At 44.1% G+C, this 17,754-nt stretch overlaps 1 protein-coding gene across 1 annotated transcript; it reads left to right on the forward strand.

The window, feature by feature from the left end:
• Nucleotides 1-144: 144 nt before the first annotated feature.
• On the forward strand, nucleotides 145-16,393 carry DCAF7 (DDB1 and CUL4 associated factor 7). Its single transcript, XM_066566916.1, has 7 exons — nucleotides 145-332; nucleotides 4,987-5,145; nucleotides 5,462-5,573; nucleotides 6,612-6,730; nucleotides 8,820-9,029; nucleotides 9,599-9,716; nucleotides 10,217-16,393. The coding sequence occupies exons 1-7, from the start codon at nucleotides 195-197 to the stop codon at nucleotides 10,387-10,389; spliced, it is 1,029 nt and encodes a 342-aa protein (XP_066423013.1). The 5' UTR covers nucleotides 145-194; the 3' UTR covers nucleotides 10,390-16,393.
• Nucleotides 16,394-17,754: the final 1,361 nt, after the last annotated feature.

The following is a 17,754-nucleotide window of genomic DNA, read 5'->3' on the forward strand; positions in this document are numbered from 1 at the left end:
CGAGCCGAGCCTTCCCCGCTGCCCGACGCCCAGGGGGCCGTGCCGTGCCGTGCCGTGCCGTGCCGTGCCTGCTCCGCTCCCCGTCCCGGGGGCCGCGCTGAGGCTCCCCCCTGCCCGCCCCGCCTCCCCGCTCGCTGCAGCCGGACCCGTCCGCTCGCTCCCCGGGCCAGGCCCGCGGCCCCCCCGGCCCAGCCATGTCGCTGCACGGGAAGCGGAAGGAGATCTACAAATATGAGGCGCCCTGGACCGTGTACGCCATGAACTGGAGCGTCCGGCCCGATAAGCGGTTCCGCCTGGCGCTGGGGAGCTTCGTGGAGGAGTACAACAACAAGGTGGGCAGCGGTGGGCGCAGGGACTGGGGCAAACGGGGGCTGGCCCGCCTCGTCCCGGGGCTGGGTGGGCGGGGGGCAGCTGAACAGAGCCGTCAGGTGCCCCCCGAAGTGCAGGCGCTGGACCAGGGTCGGGCTGGTCTCCTTCTGACGAGCCCTGGGTGCTGCTGGTTTTGGGATAACGCTGCTGCAGGGATTCTCGTGACCTCCGATCGTCGGCATTAACGACTGGGTTGACTTCAGTCACATAAGCACCGTGTGCTGTGAGTTCTCTGTGGTGTAAAGAGCTGGGAACTAAAGGTGTGAGTATGAGATGAGTGTGGATGCTGCTGCTGTAGAAATAAAACGAGGTCTCCTGGCTTGGGCTTATCTGGCTTTTTGGTCAATACAAAGGAAAGTTCGTGGCCAGGACTGAGGTTTGTACATATATATGCATATAGATATAAAGAATCTACCGCAATTTGAGGAAGAACTTCTTTCCATGGAGGGTGGCAGAGCAGTGGAACAGGTTGGTCAAGCAGCTTGTGGAGTCTCCCTTTCTGGTGGCGTTCCAAACCCACCTGGATGTGTTCCTGTGTTACCTGATCCAGGTTACTCTGCCTGGAAAAGGGGATTGGACTGGATGAGCTGAGTTCCAGTCCTGCCCCTGCGATTCTGTGATGTACAGGGTGTCTGAGACTGTTGGAAATGTGCTGTTCTCATTGTACTTTCTTGCTGTGGAGGACTTGTGTTTGATAACTTTTCCATAAGTATATAAACCACTCTCAGTATTGATTCCTCAGTACTTTTCCCTGAGAACAAGGGTGTAATGAGGCATGAGATTGTGTCTTCAGTGTTTCCCTGCAAAGTGTAAGTGAAGAATGTCACACCGGTAACAGAGACTGTGTTCATCTCTCAGAACACATGTGCAGTCACTTCTGAACAACCTTCAAGGTGCTGGTCTGGTACAATGAATTACATAGAAATAGAGATGAGAAGATGGATGACGTTACAGAGCATCCTGAAATTTCTGTGAAACTGAAGGTTTGCCCATAGAGCTTGGTTTATAGCACGTAGCTTTGTCAAGGTGTTTAATGGAGATTGTGGAAAATACTGACTGGCTCTGTGCAAGGGTGTGGTGGCAGGGAGTGGCAGGGGTGACATCTCTTAGGGTGGTTAGGTCACTGCCCTCACAGCAATCCTCAATTTGGGCTTTGCTGAACACGTTGTGTAGTTCAGGCAGTGTGAGCCCTGTGTGAGAGTTGTGTCCTTTTCCTGGAGAGTGTTGTGCTTCTGGGAATGCTGCTGGGGACAGGCAGGGCCTGAGCTTGAAAACTTCCAGTTTGTTCAAAGACCAACTTGGAAACATTTTTGTAGTCTGTACTCTGAGAAGGTAAAAGGGCAAATCTGCTCACCCTGTCAGCCATCACATTAACGATGGGCTCTGGGGCACACAGACTGAAGCTGCTTGCCAAGACCTGTTTGAACCCCAGCGAGTTTTGTTTCAGCTTGTCCACCTTCCCTGATAAAATCACTGCTACAAGAAGACAGATGCCTTGGTCTGGATGGAGGAATTAAGTAATTTGAGGTGGTGTTTCCTAAACTTCTTGGATTGGGAAGCAGCAGTGAGCCGCTGTAACCCTCATGGATCAGTGTCACAATGGGAGGAAGCAGTGTTCGTAGGTCTTGTTATTTAAAATGCTCCACATGCTCCTGGCTGTGGCTTCATGGACCAGGAGATATCTGTGGAAAACACCAGAAAAGGCTGATTTTTGGGATCTACCTGCAAGACAAAAGCGGAATCCAGTTCAGGAGTCAGTAGAGGTTGTGGTGTGCACAGCTCGCTCCCAGCACTGGAGCAGACGGACAGGTTCTGACCAGGTGCTCCCCAGATTTCCACCTCCTCCCAAGCAGTGCCTCAGACAAAGAGGCTTCAGGGCAGTCATTCTGCCAGAAGGTCATTTGTTCTGTAAGATCTAGCAAAGAAAATTGATTGAATGCTGGAGATTAATTGGTGCAGTGACATCTTTCTGATTGTACATGACCCTAAAATAATTGTGAAATGTCATTTTGGGTAGTTACTAATTAGATTAAAGTTTTGGGGGTTTTCAAACTACTGTGGACTTACTTCACCGTTCCTCCAACCATTTAAGAAAAAGAAGCTGTTACCAAATTCTGCATCATTTAGTTCTGATTCTTTAGTATCAAGTTGGAGATAAATTCTAAAAAAATCCTAAGGAATGCTGATTAAAGGTGATTCTTTACTGACATGCACTGTTGCAATTATGCTTTATGTTGATAAGTGCTTGGATTATAATATGCTAAAATTAGATGTGGATTTTCCTATCTTCAAGTGTTGGAGCAACAAATAAATACTTAGCATTCCTAGTTAATGTCATGGCATAATCACAAAACCAGTTGAGACTGAACACACCAATTCTCATTTTCTCACTGGCAAGACTTAGAGGGAGATGTAGAATGGTTCAAATTGTAGCCAGACTGACGGTTCCTTTCCCATAGGCATTACTCCAGTCTTACCTGGGCTGGACCTGAGGCACTCCTTTGTGCAGCAGCATTCTCGCCTCCCTTGCAGAGGGGAGAGACAGGGCTCTGATATAATCAGCCTCCTAGAAAGAATTCCACCTTCCATCCCCTCGAGAGGATGAGTGGAGGGGTTCTGTAATGACTCTGTGTGGTCAAGTCCTGAGAGAAGAGTCCCGGCTCTGAATTTGCAGAGCTTGGAAGAGCAGAGCTTCTCCAGCTTTCCTCCTGCTCCCCCTGGCAGCTGCTCCAGCTCTGAGGGCTGGGCAGGCACCTGAGCTGCAGCAGCTCTGGTGGTGATAATAACAATTTCTGTTCCCTAACCCAGCCTGCACCTAAACATGTCAAAGATCAGAGATGCTGAATTGCTTCATCTTAAGGTCTGAGGAGGGGTTAAATGGGAATATGCAGTGCAGGAATATTTACATGAACACCAGTGAAAGGGGATATTTTGCTGTTTGAGATTTGCTTTTCTGGCGATCAGGATGTTGATTGCTTTGTGTAGGATTAATACATTCACGTTGAGTGGAAAACACCATAAGCAAAGGAGAAATGATAGAGGTCATTTGTCTTCTGTTCCTAACCTTGCCATAAGATTTTCTATCACCAAGGACAATGTGCTTCCTTTGTAAAATCTGCTTAGTACTCCTGATCCCTAAAGGAGTTAGAAAGCTATTTGTCAATCACTTTGGAAGTCTGGGAGATTTTTGACTGATTTATACTAGGGTGTGAAGGATAGTAAGGAGCAGTTGTAATAAAGAGAGGGCAAGACAGGCTGTATTTCAGTTTTTGGAAGCATACTTGGCTGCATCTTTTAGTGTTTGTTATGAGATGGAAAGGATGGAGCTTCTCATTGAGGGGGAGCAAGGCTCTGCATTTAAGAAAATCTCTAAATGAGCTCATAAAACCGCAAATTAATTAGATTTTAAGATCCACAGAAGCGTTTGTTGGTTTTCTGTTATGAGGGAAAAATATGATAAATTTCCCATCTAGCTGAAATGTGTAGTTGATTAGACAAATTGCTTATCCCAGGATAAGCATAAATTTAGGATTTTTTCAGATAAATATCTTAGAAAAAGTCCATTAAACTACTATTCCCAGGAGGAAGCTGCTATGTGGAAAGTACTAGGAAATTCCTACTGTGAGCAGCTTACAAACCAATTGCAGTGAGTCGTCCCCATAATGTTTGTGTTTGAGCAGCATTTCACACAGTGGGACTTTCATCCTGTTTGGGTCCTGTAGTCACTGCAGGTTAAACAAGTCCTCCCAGCACCCTTTGTTCTCTGTGCACTTTCTGACATGTCAATATTTTTCTAATAACATCATGTCTGGGACTTCAAGAATTCCTTCAGGTGCTGTCATGGCCAGGCTGTGTGGAGATAGTTTCTTGTTTGCTCTGTTTTGCATCATTCTCACAATGGGGCAAGTTTAGCCCTTCCCCCTGACACATCAAGGTGCAAAAATTCTAATTTGGGATTCAGTTACCTAGAATCTCTCAGCAGACCTGCTTTCTTGGTCTGTTCACACATTTGAATTACGTAACCATTTTAGCTCCCCAATATTTTAAGTTTGAATTCTGGTTTACTTTCTTCCTCTCTGATGTGATTCATTGATGAGTTTTTCATGCACTTGTGACGGAACATTTTGGGTCATGTGGTGCTGAAAAAGCTTGCCAGCTGCCTGACATGATCCATCACAGTCTGCAAGGTTGTGGCCAAGAATTCCATGAAATGCACTTCAGTTATGCAAAATGCAGCTTGTTTTGCTCTCTGAAGATGACATTGTCAGCATCAGTTCAGTTAAGGATGAATTGGAATAATGTTTGTGCAGTTTAAGTGTGTGATTTAAACTGGGCTCTGTGATGTGGAAAAGAGAAGGGTGGTCTTTAATCCTTCAGGATTGGATTTCAGTTCATTTGGGATCATCTCTTCAAATCAAAGCACTGTATGATTATGGATATTCTCTTTACTTATATGCCCCAGCAGCACTTAATGATTCCTCATTTCATTGACATGATGATCCTTTTGTGTCGTCCTTGAGGTGACAGAAAATGTCCTGAAACACCCTCAGTCTTAATGCTGTCATTAGAAATGAGTATTTTGATTAAATGCTTTCTTTTAAAAATGGTTTCTCACAGGTGCAACTTGTTGGTTTGGACGAAGAGAGCTCAGAATTCATTTGCAGGAACACCTTTGATCACCCCTACCCCACCACAAAGCTGATGTGGATCCCAGACACCAAGGGAGTCTACCCAGACCTGTTGGCCACCAGTGGTGACTACCTGCGAGTGTGGAGGGTGAGTAAATCCTCCCTAGGAAAAGATGAACCATGAAAACTGAATTCTGTTATATATTGATCTCTTTTTCACTCAACACAAGATTTTCTTGACTGCAATAATGTGACTGTTTGAGGACTATAAGAGAAGCAGAATTATCATGGCAATTGCTGTTTTAATCAGCTTATTGAAAATGGAGCTGGTGGCTGTGTTTTCCAGAGCTTTAGGATGTAAAGCTGAGAGGAAAGAAACCTGGGATTAACTCCTAATGTTTTGTGCCAGGGGAACAGGTCAGGTGATGTTGCTTTTGAAGTCAGATGTTTCATTTTCTCTGAAGGTGGGTGAAACTGAGACCCGGCTGGAGTGTTTGCTGAACAACAACAAGAACTCGGATTTCTGTGCTCCACTGACATCATTTGACTGGAATGAAGTGGATCCTTACCTGTTAGGTGAGACTGACAAAATGTTATGGTTTTGGCACACTTTTTAATCGAATCTGATAAAGTCTGGGCTGTAACTGCTGTTGTGTCACTGCATGTCCACTGGTTAATCTGATAATTAACCACAGACTGCATTGTAGAAACTGCTGTTGTTTTACATTAAAACATGAAAACAATCATCTCATGGGGGCTATTTTTTTTCATTGAAAGGTGCCCTGTTCAGTGCAGAGTGGTCACTCAGGTTGGACTAGGGACATTTGGGGATAGGGAGTCTTGGCCTTCAGGGCTGGTGAGCTGTTGCTGCAGTTCTGAGTAAGGATGCCCATCAGCTCTGTGACTTATTTCAGGGTGTTCTGGGGTGGATTTGAAACTGTGCACTGAGCTGTGTGTTTTGTGAAGCCATTTCAGCAGGAGGAGGAGAGCCAAGAGTCCTTGATTCAATTGGAGGAGGGGGCTGAACACTTAAGGTTTAATTATAGCCTCCAGGAAAAATTGTGAATCCAGGATGACTGATGCAGGGGTTTGTTTCCCAGAAGGGAACAGCCATTTATGTCAGGGGGATTTGCCCAGAGATTAACAGTGATAATATGTCCTAGTAATTATTTACTACATTATTTATTTTTTTGTGTGTTACATGTCTCATCTCTTAAGAGCTTTACTGCTAACCCCACCTTCAGCCCACATCAGCAATCAATTAATAATAGCACGCCATCAAAACACTGATTGAATTTGGGGTTTGGCACACACAAGAGATGTACAGGATGGGAAAGCTGATCTCAGAGTTGCATCAGGCTTTGGAATAGATTGAAGCAGACATGAGCTATTTACACTTGATTCCTGTGTGGAAGGCTATTTCTGCAGTTAAAAGGTTTGGGTCATTTAAATGCATGGAAGACTGCTGCCTGTTTGACATTCTTGATTTTGGTTCTATGCTGTTCTCGTGGCTATTTTGATCTGTAGATGTTGGGGGATGTTACATTAACCCAGGAAGCAATTAAATAATTTGTGACAATATTAATTTTGCTAATAGAAGTGGTTTTGTTTCAGGTACCTCTAGTATTGACACAACCTGCACTATTTGGGGTCTGGAGACAGGACAGGTTCTGGGAAGAGTAAATTTGGTGTCTGGCCACGTGAAGACCCAGCTTATTGCACATGACAAAGAGGTGAATGGGGGGTTTGATTGTTTACATTGCATCTTCTAAAAGCACTAGAAAAGGAACAGAACTTTTTTTTTTTTTCTTGAACAATTTAATGGTTCAAAAAGATCATTTATGTAAGTTTGTATACAGTTTTTCTAAAATTATACAGTTTTGAGTACCTAAATACTGCTGGCTATCAAAACAATTCTTTTTATTCATCATAGACTCTTGACTTAAGAACATGCTTGTTTTAACAGATTGTGCTTCTGAATATTGTAGCAAAATTAGCTAAAATATCAAATTAGATTTTAAATCAACTTCATATCAAAGGCAATAAACACCTCTTTTTGGCGAGTGGCTGAGTGTGGCATTCACATTCTCTGAAAAAATCTCTTTGCCCAGGATTTTTCTCCTGGGAAGCTGAGAAACCTCAGAGAAAAGGAAAACAATTCTTATCTCATTTGCTTCTCCTGTGTTTTGCTCATGTGGAATGTGTTTGGAGATTGTTTACTCACAGGTGATTGTTCCATTGGATTCTGGTGTGAGTTGTTTTGACTCATTGACCAATCAGGGCCAAACTGTGTCGAGGGTGCTAAAAAGATAATAATGATAAATAATAATAATAAAAGATAAAATAAATAAATAATAAAAGATAAAAAGACTTTTCAGAGTCACGAGTTTTCATTATTATCTTTTTAGCATTCAGTAAGCATCCATTCTGTATTCTTTAGTATAGTATTCTTTAATATAATATAGTATTACAAAGTACTAAATTAACCTTCTAAAAACACAAAATCAAATTCATCATTGCTAATTTCATGGAGGCATTCCCTGCAAATACAATAGCTGGGCAGTTGCAGGGAGAATGCAGCACTGGGGGGCTGTGCCGGGTGTCAGCTGTCCAGAGCAGGACCTGTTCATGGATACAAACCACAGTAACACTGCAGCTCCCTGGCAGTAAAGGCCTGCCAGAATCAACTGTTGCCTTGGCTCTCTGTATCTGGTGACCTGGGCAGAATTTTCTGGTGCTGTGAAGTACAAATACTTGTTGCACAACTTACACAATTTTTTGTGCCATGATGTACCAGGTGTCAGCTGTGCTGTGTCACAGACATCTTTTATGAAAAATCCTTTCCTTAAGAATTTTTTCTCCTAAGAAGCTGAGAAGCCTCAAGAACAAAATGTAAACAATGATTATCTGCTGCTGTGGAATGCAACAGGTGGAGCTGTGATTGGTCTCATGTAGTTGTTTCTAATTAATGGCCAATCACAGTCCAGCTGTCTGGACTGTCTCGGTCAGTCACAAGCCTTTGTTATCATTCCTTTTCTATTCTTAGCCAGCCTTCTGATGAAATCCTTTCTTCTATTCTTTTAGTATAGTTTTAATATAATATATATAATAAAATAATAAATCAAACCTTCTGAAACATAGAGTCAACATTCTCATCTTTTCCCTCATCCTAAGTCCCCTGCAAACACCACCACAGTGCTGTGTTGTGCTGGGTGTCAGCTGTGCCATGCCAGGTGTCAGCTGTGCTGTGCCGTGCCAGGTGTCAGCTGTGCCAGGTGTCAGCTGTGCCAGGTGTCAGCTGTGCCATGCCAGGTGTCAGCTGTGCCATGCCAGGTGTCAGCTGTACTGTGCTGTGCTGTGCCAGGGTCAGCTGTGCCATGCCAGGTGTCAGCTGTACTGTGCTGTGCTGTGCCAGGTGTCAGCTGTGCCATGCTGTGCCGTGCCAGGTGTCAGCTGTGCCATGCTGTGCCATGCCAGGTGTCAGCTGTGCCGTGCTGTGCCGTGCCAGGTGTCAGCTGTACTGTGCTGTGCCGTGCCAGGTGTCAGCTGTACTGTGCTGTGCTGTGCCAGGTGTCAGCTGTGCCATGCTGTGCCGTGCCAGGTGTCAGCTGTGCCGTGCTGTGCCGTGCCAGGTGTCAGCTGTACTGTACTGTATTGTGCCAGATGTCAGCTGTGCCGTGCTGTGCCGTGCCAGGTGTCAGCTGTGCCGTGCTGTGCCAGGTGTCAGCTGTGCTGTGCCAGGTGTCAGCTGTGCCATGCTGTGCCGTGCCAGGTGTCAGCTGTGCCGTGCCAGGTGTCAGCTGTGCCGTGCTGTGCCCACAGGTGTACGACATCGCCTTCAGCCGCGCGGGCGGCGGCAGGGACATGTTCGCCTCGGTGGGCGCCGACGGCTCGGTCAGGATGTTCGACCTGCGGCACCTGGAGCACAGCACCATCATCTACGAGGACCCCCAGCACCACCCGCTGCTGCGCCTCTGCTGGAACAAGCAGGACCCCAACTATCTGGCCACGATGGCCATGGATGGCATGGAGGTGAGGCAGCAGCTCCTCTCCCCTGGCTGCTGATGGTGGTTTGTGTTCTGGGGCAGGTGGCCTGACACTAATTTACACCCCGGGATTTATGGTAAGGGGCAGCATCAGTACCTGAAGTATGATTAAGGACCAGTTCTTAGTGCACTGAGGAGTTAAAGAAGTGACTTTGGCATTATAAACTTGAGCTTTATGGCTTGTATATATTTCAGCTGATTATTAAGAGGAGTCTGTGAGCAGCTGGGCAATAATTTTCACCTAATATCTTTGAGTCACTTTGTTCTTTCCCAGTCCAGCTTTGGTTTGTTACCAAGGCTGCTTCAGGGAAGCACAGTTTGTTTGCCACTGTGGCCTAACTCACAAGACCCCTGTGAAGTCTGACTTCTTTTGAGACACATGGCACACTGACCAGCTGGAAGCTGTTCTTTAGGAGCAGGGCTTACTTGCCTACCACATCCTTTAGGAAAGAGCCATGTTTATAGCCTTACCTCAAAATATCTTGTATTTGGAATAAATTAATTTTAAAAAATGCACTTTATTAATGTAGCTGGGTTTTTGGTTTTTTTCTGAAGGTTGTGATTCTAGATGTCAGAGTTCCCTGCACCCCTGTTGCCAGGTTAAACAACCACAGAGCATGTGTAAATGGAATTGCCTGGGCACCTCACTCTTCCTGCCACATCTGTACAGCAGGTAAGTGTGACCTACAGGGGAATCTTGGAGTCCTCTACTGCATTTGCAAAATCCTCTTCATCCTTAAGTATATGCAATTCTCTGCCTGCCTTTTGCTGAAGAATACTTGCAATTTAGAAGCTCTTTATTAGGTGACTTTCCCAAAATGTTACAGAAATAGACACCTACTGGAGTGATGAGACCAGTGCCCAAACTGTGCATCAGCTCTGGCTAACCTCCTGTTATTTTAATGCTCCTTAGTTTTTTTGTAATGCAGTTCTTAAATGTTTTCTGCTGTTTATGAGTTCCACTGGTCATTCATTTATCAGCTCTGTCTTGGATAATGTATCATGATCCAAGTTTGTTTTGTTAGAGCATAATGGTGTTGCTGTGTCTGGCTTGAATATGGATCAGGACTGGACCAGCCATGTCTTAGCTGGCTCTGAGGCTCTAGGCCTGTAGTGGGCACATGTGGAGATGCTGTTTCACTGACTGTACCTGCGTTTGTTGTCTGTGTGCAGCGGATGATCACCAGGCTCTCATCTGGGACATCCAGCAGATGCCTCGTGCCATTGAGGACCCCATCCTGGCCTACACAGCCGAGGGAGAGATCAACAATGTACAGTGGGCATCCACCCAGCCAGACTGGATAGCCATCTGCTACAACAACTGCCTGGAGATCCTCAGAGTCTAACTTTGCAGCTTGGTGCACAGTGAGGCAGGGCTGTGTCCTCCCCCCTCCCCTCTAAAGTAAGAACACCACCAGTCAAGTGGCCAGTATCTGTTGTTGCTTTGCATCTGCTGTTACAAGAAACTGTTACAAGAATGGATGGCAGGGGTCTCCTGTCTCTCAAGAACTCTAAAATGCAGAGACGTGCTGAGCCTCTTGGAACTTCTGGGTTCTGGTTTTCTTGTGAAATTCCTTTTTTTCCCCTCAGTAAAAGTTCTGTATATTTGTTTGTTGACTGTATTAATAAGCTTGCAGGCTTTTAAGTTGCTGCATATGTCCATGTGTTTGTCAGCCAGCTGAGGCAGCACATCCACCAGTTTAATAGATGCAGGTGCAAAACAAGGTGGGGGGAAAAAGACAGTGATGTTAACGGCCACCTTGGCAGGAATCTTTATCATTTCTGTTGTTGCTGCCTCTAAACTGTTTAAACGTTTGTATGGTTTTTATATATTGGGCTAACTTTCTATTGAGTAAGGTTTTTCTCCCTAATTCTTACTTTTGATATGTGATCCACTTCCATATGTCCAAAGCAGGACCTGTTCATGGATACAAACCACAGTAACACTGCAGCTCCCTGGCAGTAAAGGCCTGCCAGAATCAACTGTTGCCTTGGCTCTCTGCATCTGGTGACCTGGGCAGAATTTTCTGGTGCTGTGAAGTACAAGTACTTGTTGCACAATTTCTTTACACTTTTCTGATGCTCAAGGCAGTTGTTACTATGGTAGGTCTTATTTTTAAATTCTAACTGAGTTTGTGTGTATCCTGCAGTCGTGTTAGCAAACAGAGCAGTGATAGGTTGAGAAAGAAGATCTGTGCATGACGTGAGCTCCCAGGAGGTAAACAATTCCTGAAGAAATGTATTTGTAATGGGCTTGGGATTGACACTTCCAAATTATTCCCCCTTGGAAGACTTACCTTATCTAAATCAAAATAAAATGGTTTCACACTTTGTAGCTTGCTTGATTGGCAAATAATGTGAGCAAGATTTTGTGGTCAGGCTGTACTTCAGAGGTAGTGTTTGGCCTGTGTTCCTAGGAGGTCTTGAAGGGAGCAAAAAAGCAATCTTTTTGTGAAGTGTATTTGCTTTATACTGCCAGGTCTTGTTGAATGAACAAGACAAGTCAGAAAAACTGCTCTGCTATCCAAAAGAAAGCTGGTTTTTTGAAAGAAGTTACTCCCTAATGTGATGCACAAAGGTGGATCTGGAAGGAAAGAACCTGTGCCATTGAGGCCAAGGTTTGGCATTTGTCATCCTCCTGACTTTGGGGGATGTGCCAGAGGGCTTCTGTTTGGAATAGTGATCACTCTGCAATAATACTGTTCAATGAAAGCTGAATGCATTAGGCAAGATAAAAATCCTTGTTGGAGTCTTACTGTAACACAGGTCCTGTGCTGAAGGCTCTGCAGTTCCCTGATGAAGACATGACAGCCAGAAGTGCTCTGGAAGGTGTGCAGCCCAGTTTCTATGTAAATGTCAGAAACCATCAAAATTCTTTCCACCTAATGAGTATTCACCTGCAACTGGAGGCAGATTATAAATAGCAGGACACTGGCAAACTTGCATCTTGTCAGTTTATGCAGGAAAGGCAAGTTGGGAAAGCAGTTGCTGTGGAACACTGAAGCTGACACTGAGAACACTGTCAAATACAGAACAGAATCTGCAAAGTTTTGTCATTCTGGACATAGAGAAATACTCTTCTGCAGGCTGCTTCTCACCGTGGAGCTCAGAAAAGCATTGCCTCAGGAATTTGATAGGAATTCATTAGGGGCAGCTGTATTCCATCATTCCTTTTGATAGCAGAGAAGCAGGAGACCAACACTGTGCAAGCTGCTGTTTTGTCAGTGTGTTCAGTTGTGGGATTTCTGACAAAGCTTGATTTGACTTGAAGGTCAATTTTTCTTATTAGCAGCACTACTGAGAGTAGTGTGTTCCACAGGCAGGCTTTAGCTAGATGTCAGAGCAGTGTTAGCCAAACAATCACTTTCTGCAATAGCACTTCATCTGAAACTGGAAAAAACTTACATAGGATGAAGCAAAAATTGGGGTTTTCTTAGCAGGAGTGGCTAATGGCATTCACAGCTTTAGGAGTCATCTGAAATACATTCACAGGCTTGTCATGCTCTGTTTAATTACTAATGGCAGGCAAGAGGTGCTGTTACTGAGAGGGAACTACCTGCAATGTTCGTGCTTTCCATGTCCCCTTTTTGCTTCAAAGCTTATTCCTGTACAGATGGCATGAGTCAAAGATGAATGAATGCTAAGATAATGAGAGCCTGTATAAAGGAACTCATGGTCTGAATAGCCAGGTAGATTCTGCTTCTGTTGGAAATCAGTCCTGTTAGGGACCTAAAGAGGACCCAGTGTCAGTTCTTGCATCCATGAAACCGATGGAAGTCTGTTTGTGAAATTGTGTACTTATTCCAAATGCATCAAAGGCAAGTGAAGGAATCTTGGAGACTCCAGTGGATTCTAAATAAAGCCTATATCCTGTTGTTTTTTTAGCCAGTTGGGATACCTTCTGGATCTACAGCATATTGCTTTGGGCATAATCCATTGTCATTCTTCACAAGAAATTACATTTAAAATCACTAGAGACTGTTTTGGCACAGGGAAATAATACTTAAAATAACTTCAAAGATGTCACTTGAAAAGTTAATGAGTGAAAAGACATGAAAATCCTCATGGGTGAGATGTTCTGTAGTGCAAATGGCACTTCTATATAGAAAAGGAAGGGAAATACTTTTGTGCCCTTTTGCCAGCAGCTGCTGACCCAGTGCCAGGGAGGGAATGCTCTGCTTGGTGTTTGTTTGTGTGCAAGATAAAACAAACCCTGACACTTGTCCCTGGGGCCTGTGAATTGAAATATACAGGTTATCACAATTCCCCTGTTTGACACTCAATTTTGTAGGGTGTGAAGCCCCCATAAGCATTATTTTTTCCCAAAGCTCATGGAAATAAATACTTTGATACTCAATTTCTGTTATTTGGTGCTTACTGCACAAGCAGAGGATGCAGAACAACTGCTTGCAAATACCTCATGTTTTTTGAGTAGAAAGTAACATTAAGGGAAGAGTGAACACAGGTGAGGTGAGCAAAGCAGAAAAGCATGTGCTGTTGTTGGTAGAGGCCAGCCTGGTTCTGGGACAGAAATCATTCTGAGTTAGGAAGTTCTGTATCACTTCTCCAGTTGATTAATTCAAGAGACTAAACTATTGTTTGGTTGTTATGTTCTGTTTAAACCAAGCTTTCCACAGATTCCTACTATTATGTGGGCAACCTGCTGGCTCTCAGCCAGGAGCTGTTGATGTAAGATTTGTTAGGGTGGTGAAAAACCTGCAGTTAACAAGTTGAATGTTGATTTAGTGTGTAGTGTGCCAGCTCTGTGAACTGTCTCAATGAGGAGGGCCATGGTAGCTTGCATCTGTGGGAATTGTACTTGTGTGTGCAGGGATTTAAAAGGCAAGGATTTGAGTGCTTTGACAATCTATTTAGAAAGAAAACACAGTGGTTTCAAATAATATGAAAGGAGACTGCTAAAACAGGTTGTTTCTTATGGAACCTTGAAATGTATTTAACGGGGGAGGCATTGCCTCTCATAAGTCAAAGTTAATGATCCTTTCAAAACTCAGCAGTAATTACTCTACTGAATGTTCTGGATAATAGTGAAAAGCTCTATTTTTGCCTCGTGGTGCAATGAGAAGCTGCCTCAGTCTGTAGATCACAGCCTGCCAGGGACCAGGTGAGGAATTCACAGATGTTCTCGTGCTTGTTGTCAATGGGAATAAGGAGCTGAGTGTGTCCATTTTGTTCTCTTGCAGATGGCACTTTAACAAGTATATTTTTGGTAAGATTAGGAGGAGAGTGGTCTTTTCCTTGTAGGTTAGGCATTTGTGTTGTGTAGAAAATGTTAAATAACGACTGTCACCAAAATCCTAAACTGGAGATGTCGTGGACCCTCACTTGTTTTTACTGAAAGCCAAAAATATGAGCACTTGACAAGGCTGTAAATGTTAAACTGAAGCTTCATGTTCTGAGACTGACACTGTCCTGTAAGGGCAACCCAAGGGATGTGCTGCTGCATGTCCCCCAGAGAGTCCTTTTTGTTTAGGAACTTTGTGGTGTTTGGGAATCCTCTTCTTTACCATCAGAGCACGAAGATGACAGTGCTGGGTTGGTTGTGTAGGGATGTGCCTGAAGTCTTTGGATAACTTGAATTTTGTGAGAGAGAAACTGCAGCTGCTGCCTGGGAATTCACACAGCCTGAACCACTGAACTGACCCGCTGGTTAGTGGTGTTTTAACCCTTTCCAGACACACTGGGAAGAGTGGACAGCAGCACAGCCAAGCTCAGGGCTCAGCAGGCTGCACAGTTCCAGTCCCATCCAAGTACTCAAGGGCTGAGTTTTCCCACTGCTGGTAGCAAAGTGGTTCCACCACCTCAAATGGCCAGTTATCCTGTCAGGTAACACAAATTCTCTCCAACGTGTGTTTCCTGCTTTCTGCTCTCACAGCAAGCCTGTACCTGCTGTTCTGTGGACATGGAAAGCAATGAGCAAGTCACTGTCAGCTCTGCCCCAGTTTCTCTTGATCTTTGCAGGGAGTCCAGGGAATTAATTGTATGTGGCACTTAAAGAGCACTTTCTGATGCAGCTGTACTTCCCCTGCTTACCCAAGAAGAGTCAGAAATGTTTCATTCTTGAGGGTATTGAGGAGAGTTTAGGATGCCCCTGACTCGATTTGTTTTCTGGAAGGGATCTCCAGAAGTTCCAATCAGCACCTTTCACCAGCAGTAGAAAGAACAGTAATTAGAAATGCAGCTAAATACCAGTCACTGAAGGCTCATCTGGTGATTCATGGCAGACACCAGGTGCAAAGGGACTTGTGAGAGTTGCTGCTGCCTGTTTCAGGTGACAAGTGTGTCTGCCAAGGACCTCAGTGGCCTTTTGTGCAGCCTCTGATACTTAGCATCAAGCAAGAATTTCCACAGTCATAAAAAAATTATCTCAGTGGCTTCCATCAAGCTGGTTTCTTTATAGGAAATCTAAGAAAATTAAGGAGAAAAAAGCTACTTAATGACAAAATACTGTGGCCATGTGCAGCTGTAAACCTGTGGTCCAGCTCCCATTCCTTGGAGTTTGCTTTCCATGGGCAACAAATGCAACTCCAGCCCCTCTTGGTGCTGAGGGTGGGTCTGTGGGATCTTAGCAAGGCAGAAAGGCAAGAACCAGAGCAGGACAGAGTCCCAGTGCAGCTGGAAAAAGATCTGTTGCTTTTTTTGACAACTTGGGAAATAGGAATTACGAAATCTACTATTTAAAAATAACCTTTTTTTAACCCTTGGGTTTGCTAGCAGTGTAAAATGTAATTTAAATCCATTGCGCCGAAGCGTTTTTGTTACCAGTAGCCGAGTAGGAGATTCTACTTTTAGGTGTGTTTTCCCTTCTGCTCTTCCCATTCACGGTCCTGTTGTGGTAATTTCCTGAAGGTGTAATCTTTGTAGCATGATTGTACAAACATCCATATGAGATTCCTGACTTCTTGTTCTCACTAGAGTATGTTAAAGCAATAGTAATTTTACTTCTGTCCTTTTCTCCACCTGCAACTTCGCTACTATTCTGTCCTAGAGGAGTCCCAGTATCCTGCTATTCAACAGACATATATTGTTGACATGGATAACTGCAGTGTCCCTATATTCCTTTATTTTTATGGAGAAAATATAAAAGGGTTTGTTACAATGGATTTTAACACCTGAGTCATGGAACCATATTGTTGAAACTGTAAATTTTAAGGCAATTTTCTGAACTCGCTTGAAAGTGGAATGTTGCATCCTTTTATGCTATTTCCTGCTTCCTATGTAGTTTTATTCAGATTTTTTAACCTTCTTTCTAAGTTTCGGCCTCCTGTGTATTAGGTACAGTATTTTCTGCCTTTCATACTTTGTAATAAAAATGGAACATTTGTAGATTGACTGCAGTTCCCTGTGTGATGAGTGAAAACCTGGGGGGAGCAGGGAACCACAAAGACCCTTCCTTCCTTCCTTCTGTGTGGACTTGGTTGCTGTAAGAGGAGGCTGATTGCTTTGCCTTGCCTCTGCAAAGCTGGTGAAGTATATTGATCCCTCATCCTACAAATACCCAACCAAACTTGATCATTTCAGCTACTCCTAAGTTGCAAGTTTCCCCAAATACATTATTAGGAGCCCAGCCACGACAGAACTCCCAACAGAATGGTTAATGCAGCTGTACATTAAATATTTGCTTCCTTAAAAATCTGCTGCAGTGTCCGTGCATCCCAGTGTTGTTTCTGCTCATGTTTTCCAACATTTGTTTCTTCCTTGCACAAAAAAATGGGAATTATCTGCTGTGTGCTTTTGTTTTTAAGACGAGGGGAAGAGGGATTTTTTTTTTTTTTAGTTCAAATAATTAGTCTCTGAGGGATTTTGAATATAGGCAAAGTGTAAACAAAGCAATTGGGCACTTGTGTAGCTGTAAGTCTCTCCTGGGCAGGGTGACCTCTCTTAAAGGGTGTTTTTTCCACACACTCAGTCACTGCTGTCGTGTCTGGAACTGGGGCCAAGAGGAGAATAGTGTGGCAGAGCTTGGAAATTTGTACCTTGGGCCTTGGCAAGCAGGACTGATGACTTCCCTAAGTATTTAGATTCAATCTAGTTCAATTAAATGCTTGGATTTCTTTCTAATTCTTTGTGTACTTTGAAATAAAAGCTTATTAAGCTTCATGACCACATCTTTGCCTGCAAAGATGCTGCAGTGATTTTTAAGCTATATATGGACTTTGTGTTAGTAACTCCCTCCTGCTCAGAAAAAAATACTTTCTTTCTAAGAATTGTTTGTCTTTCACCCTAGAAATGCATCTGCATCCTCACAGATTATTTTGGTCTGTGGATTCGTGCTTTGGGATGCTCCAGAGAAACTTTCTCAGCTGCCACTATGGTGGAAGGAGGCAGCTTGTGCAAATTGGAGCAGTGCAAAAAGTGGTGGACTGGTGGATAATGGGTGAAGCAGGTTGCCTGTCAGCGTGGCAAAACAGGAGGAATGGAGGTAGAAAAAAAGATGAGAGGGGTTCTGCCTTTTGTAAATATTATGGACCAGCCAACATCTGGCACAGCTGTCTTGCTCTGTGACCATGGTTCTGATACCAGCTGTAAGTGAAAAGCACATAATTAATCAGCAATCAGGCAAGGGCTCGAAAATACTTGAAAGAAACCCTCTGTGGTAACACAATGCACAGCAATAGCTGCAGAGAAAAAGTGGCCACTGAGATTATTCTGGGGCCTGTGACTGGAAGACACATTTAATTCTGAGCTTTTTC

The sequence above is a fragment of the Molothrus aeneus genome, chromosome 28 (assembly GCF_037042795.1).
Source record: "Molothrus aeneus isolate 106 chromosome 28, BPBGC_Maene_1.0, whole genome shotgun sequence".
In the NCBI taxonomy this organism is placed as follows: domain Eukaryota; kingdom Metazoa; phylum Chordata; class Aves; order Passeriformes; family Icteridae; genus Molothrus; species Molothrus aeneus.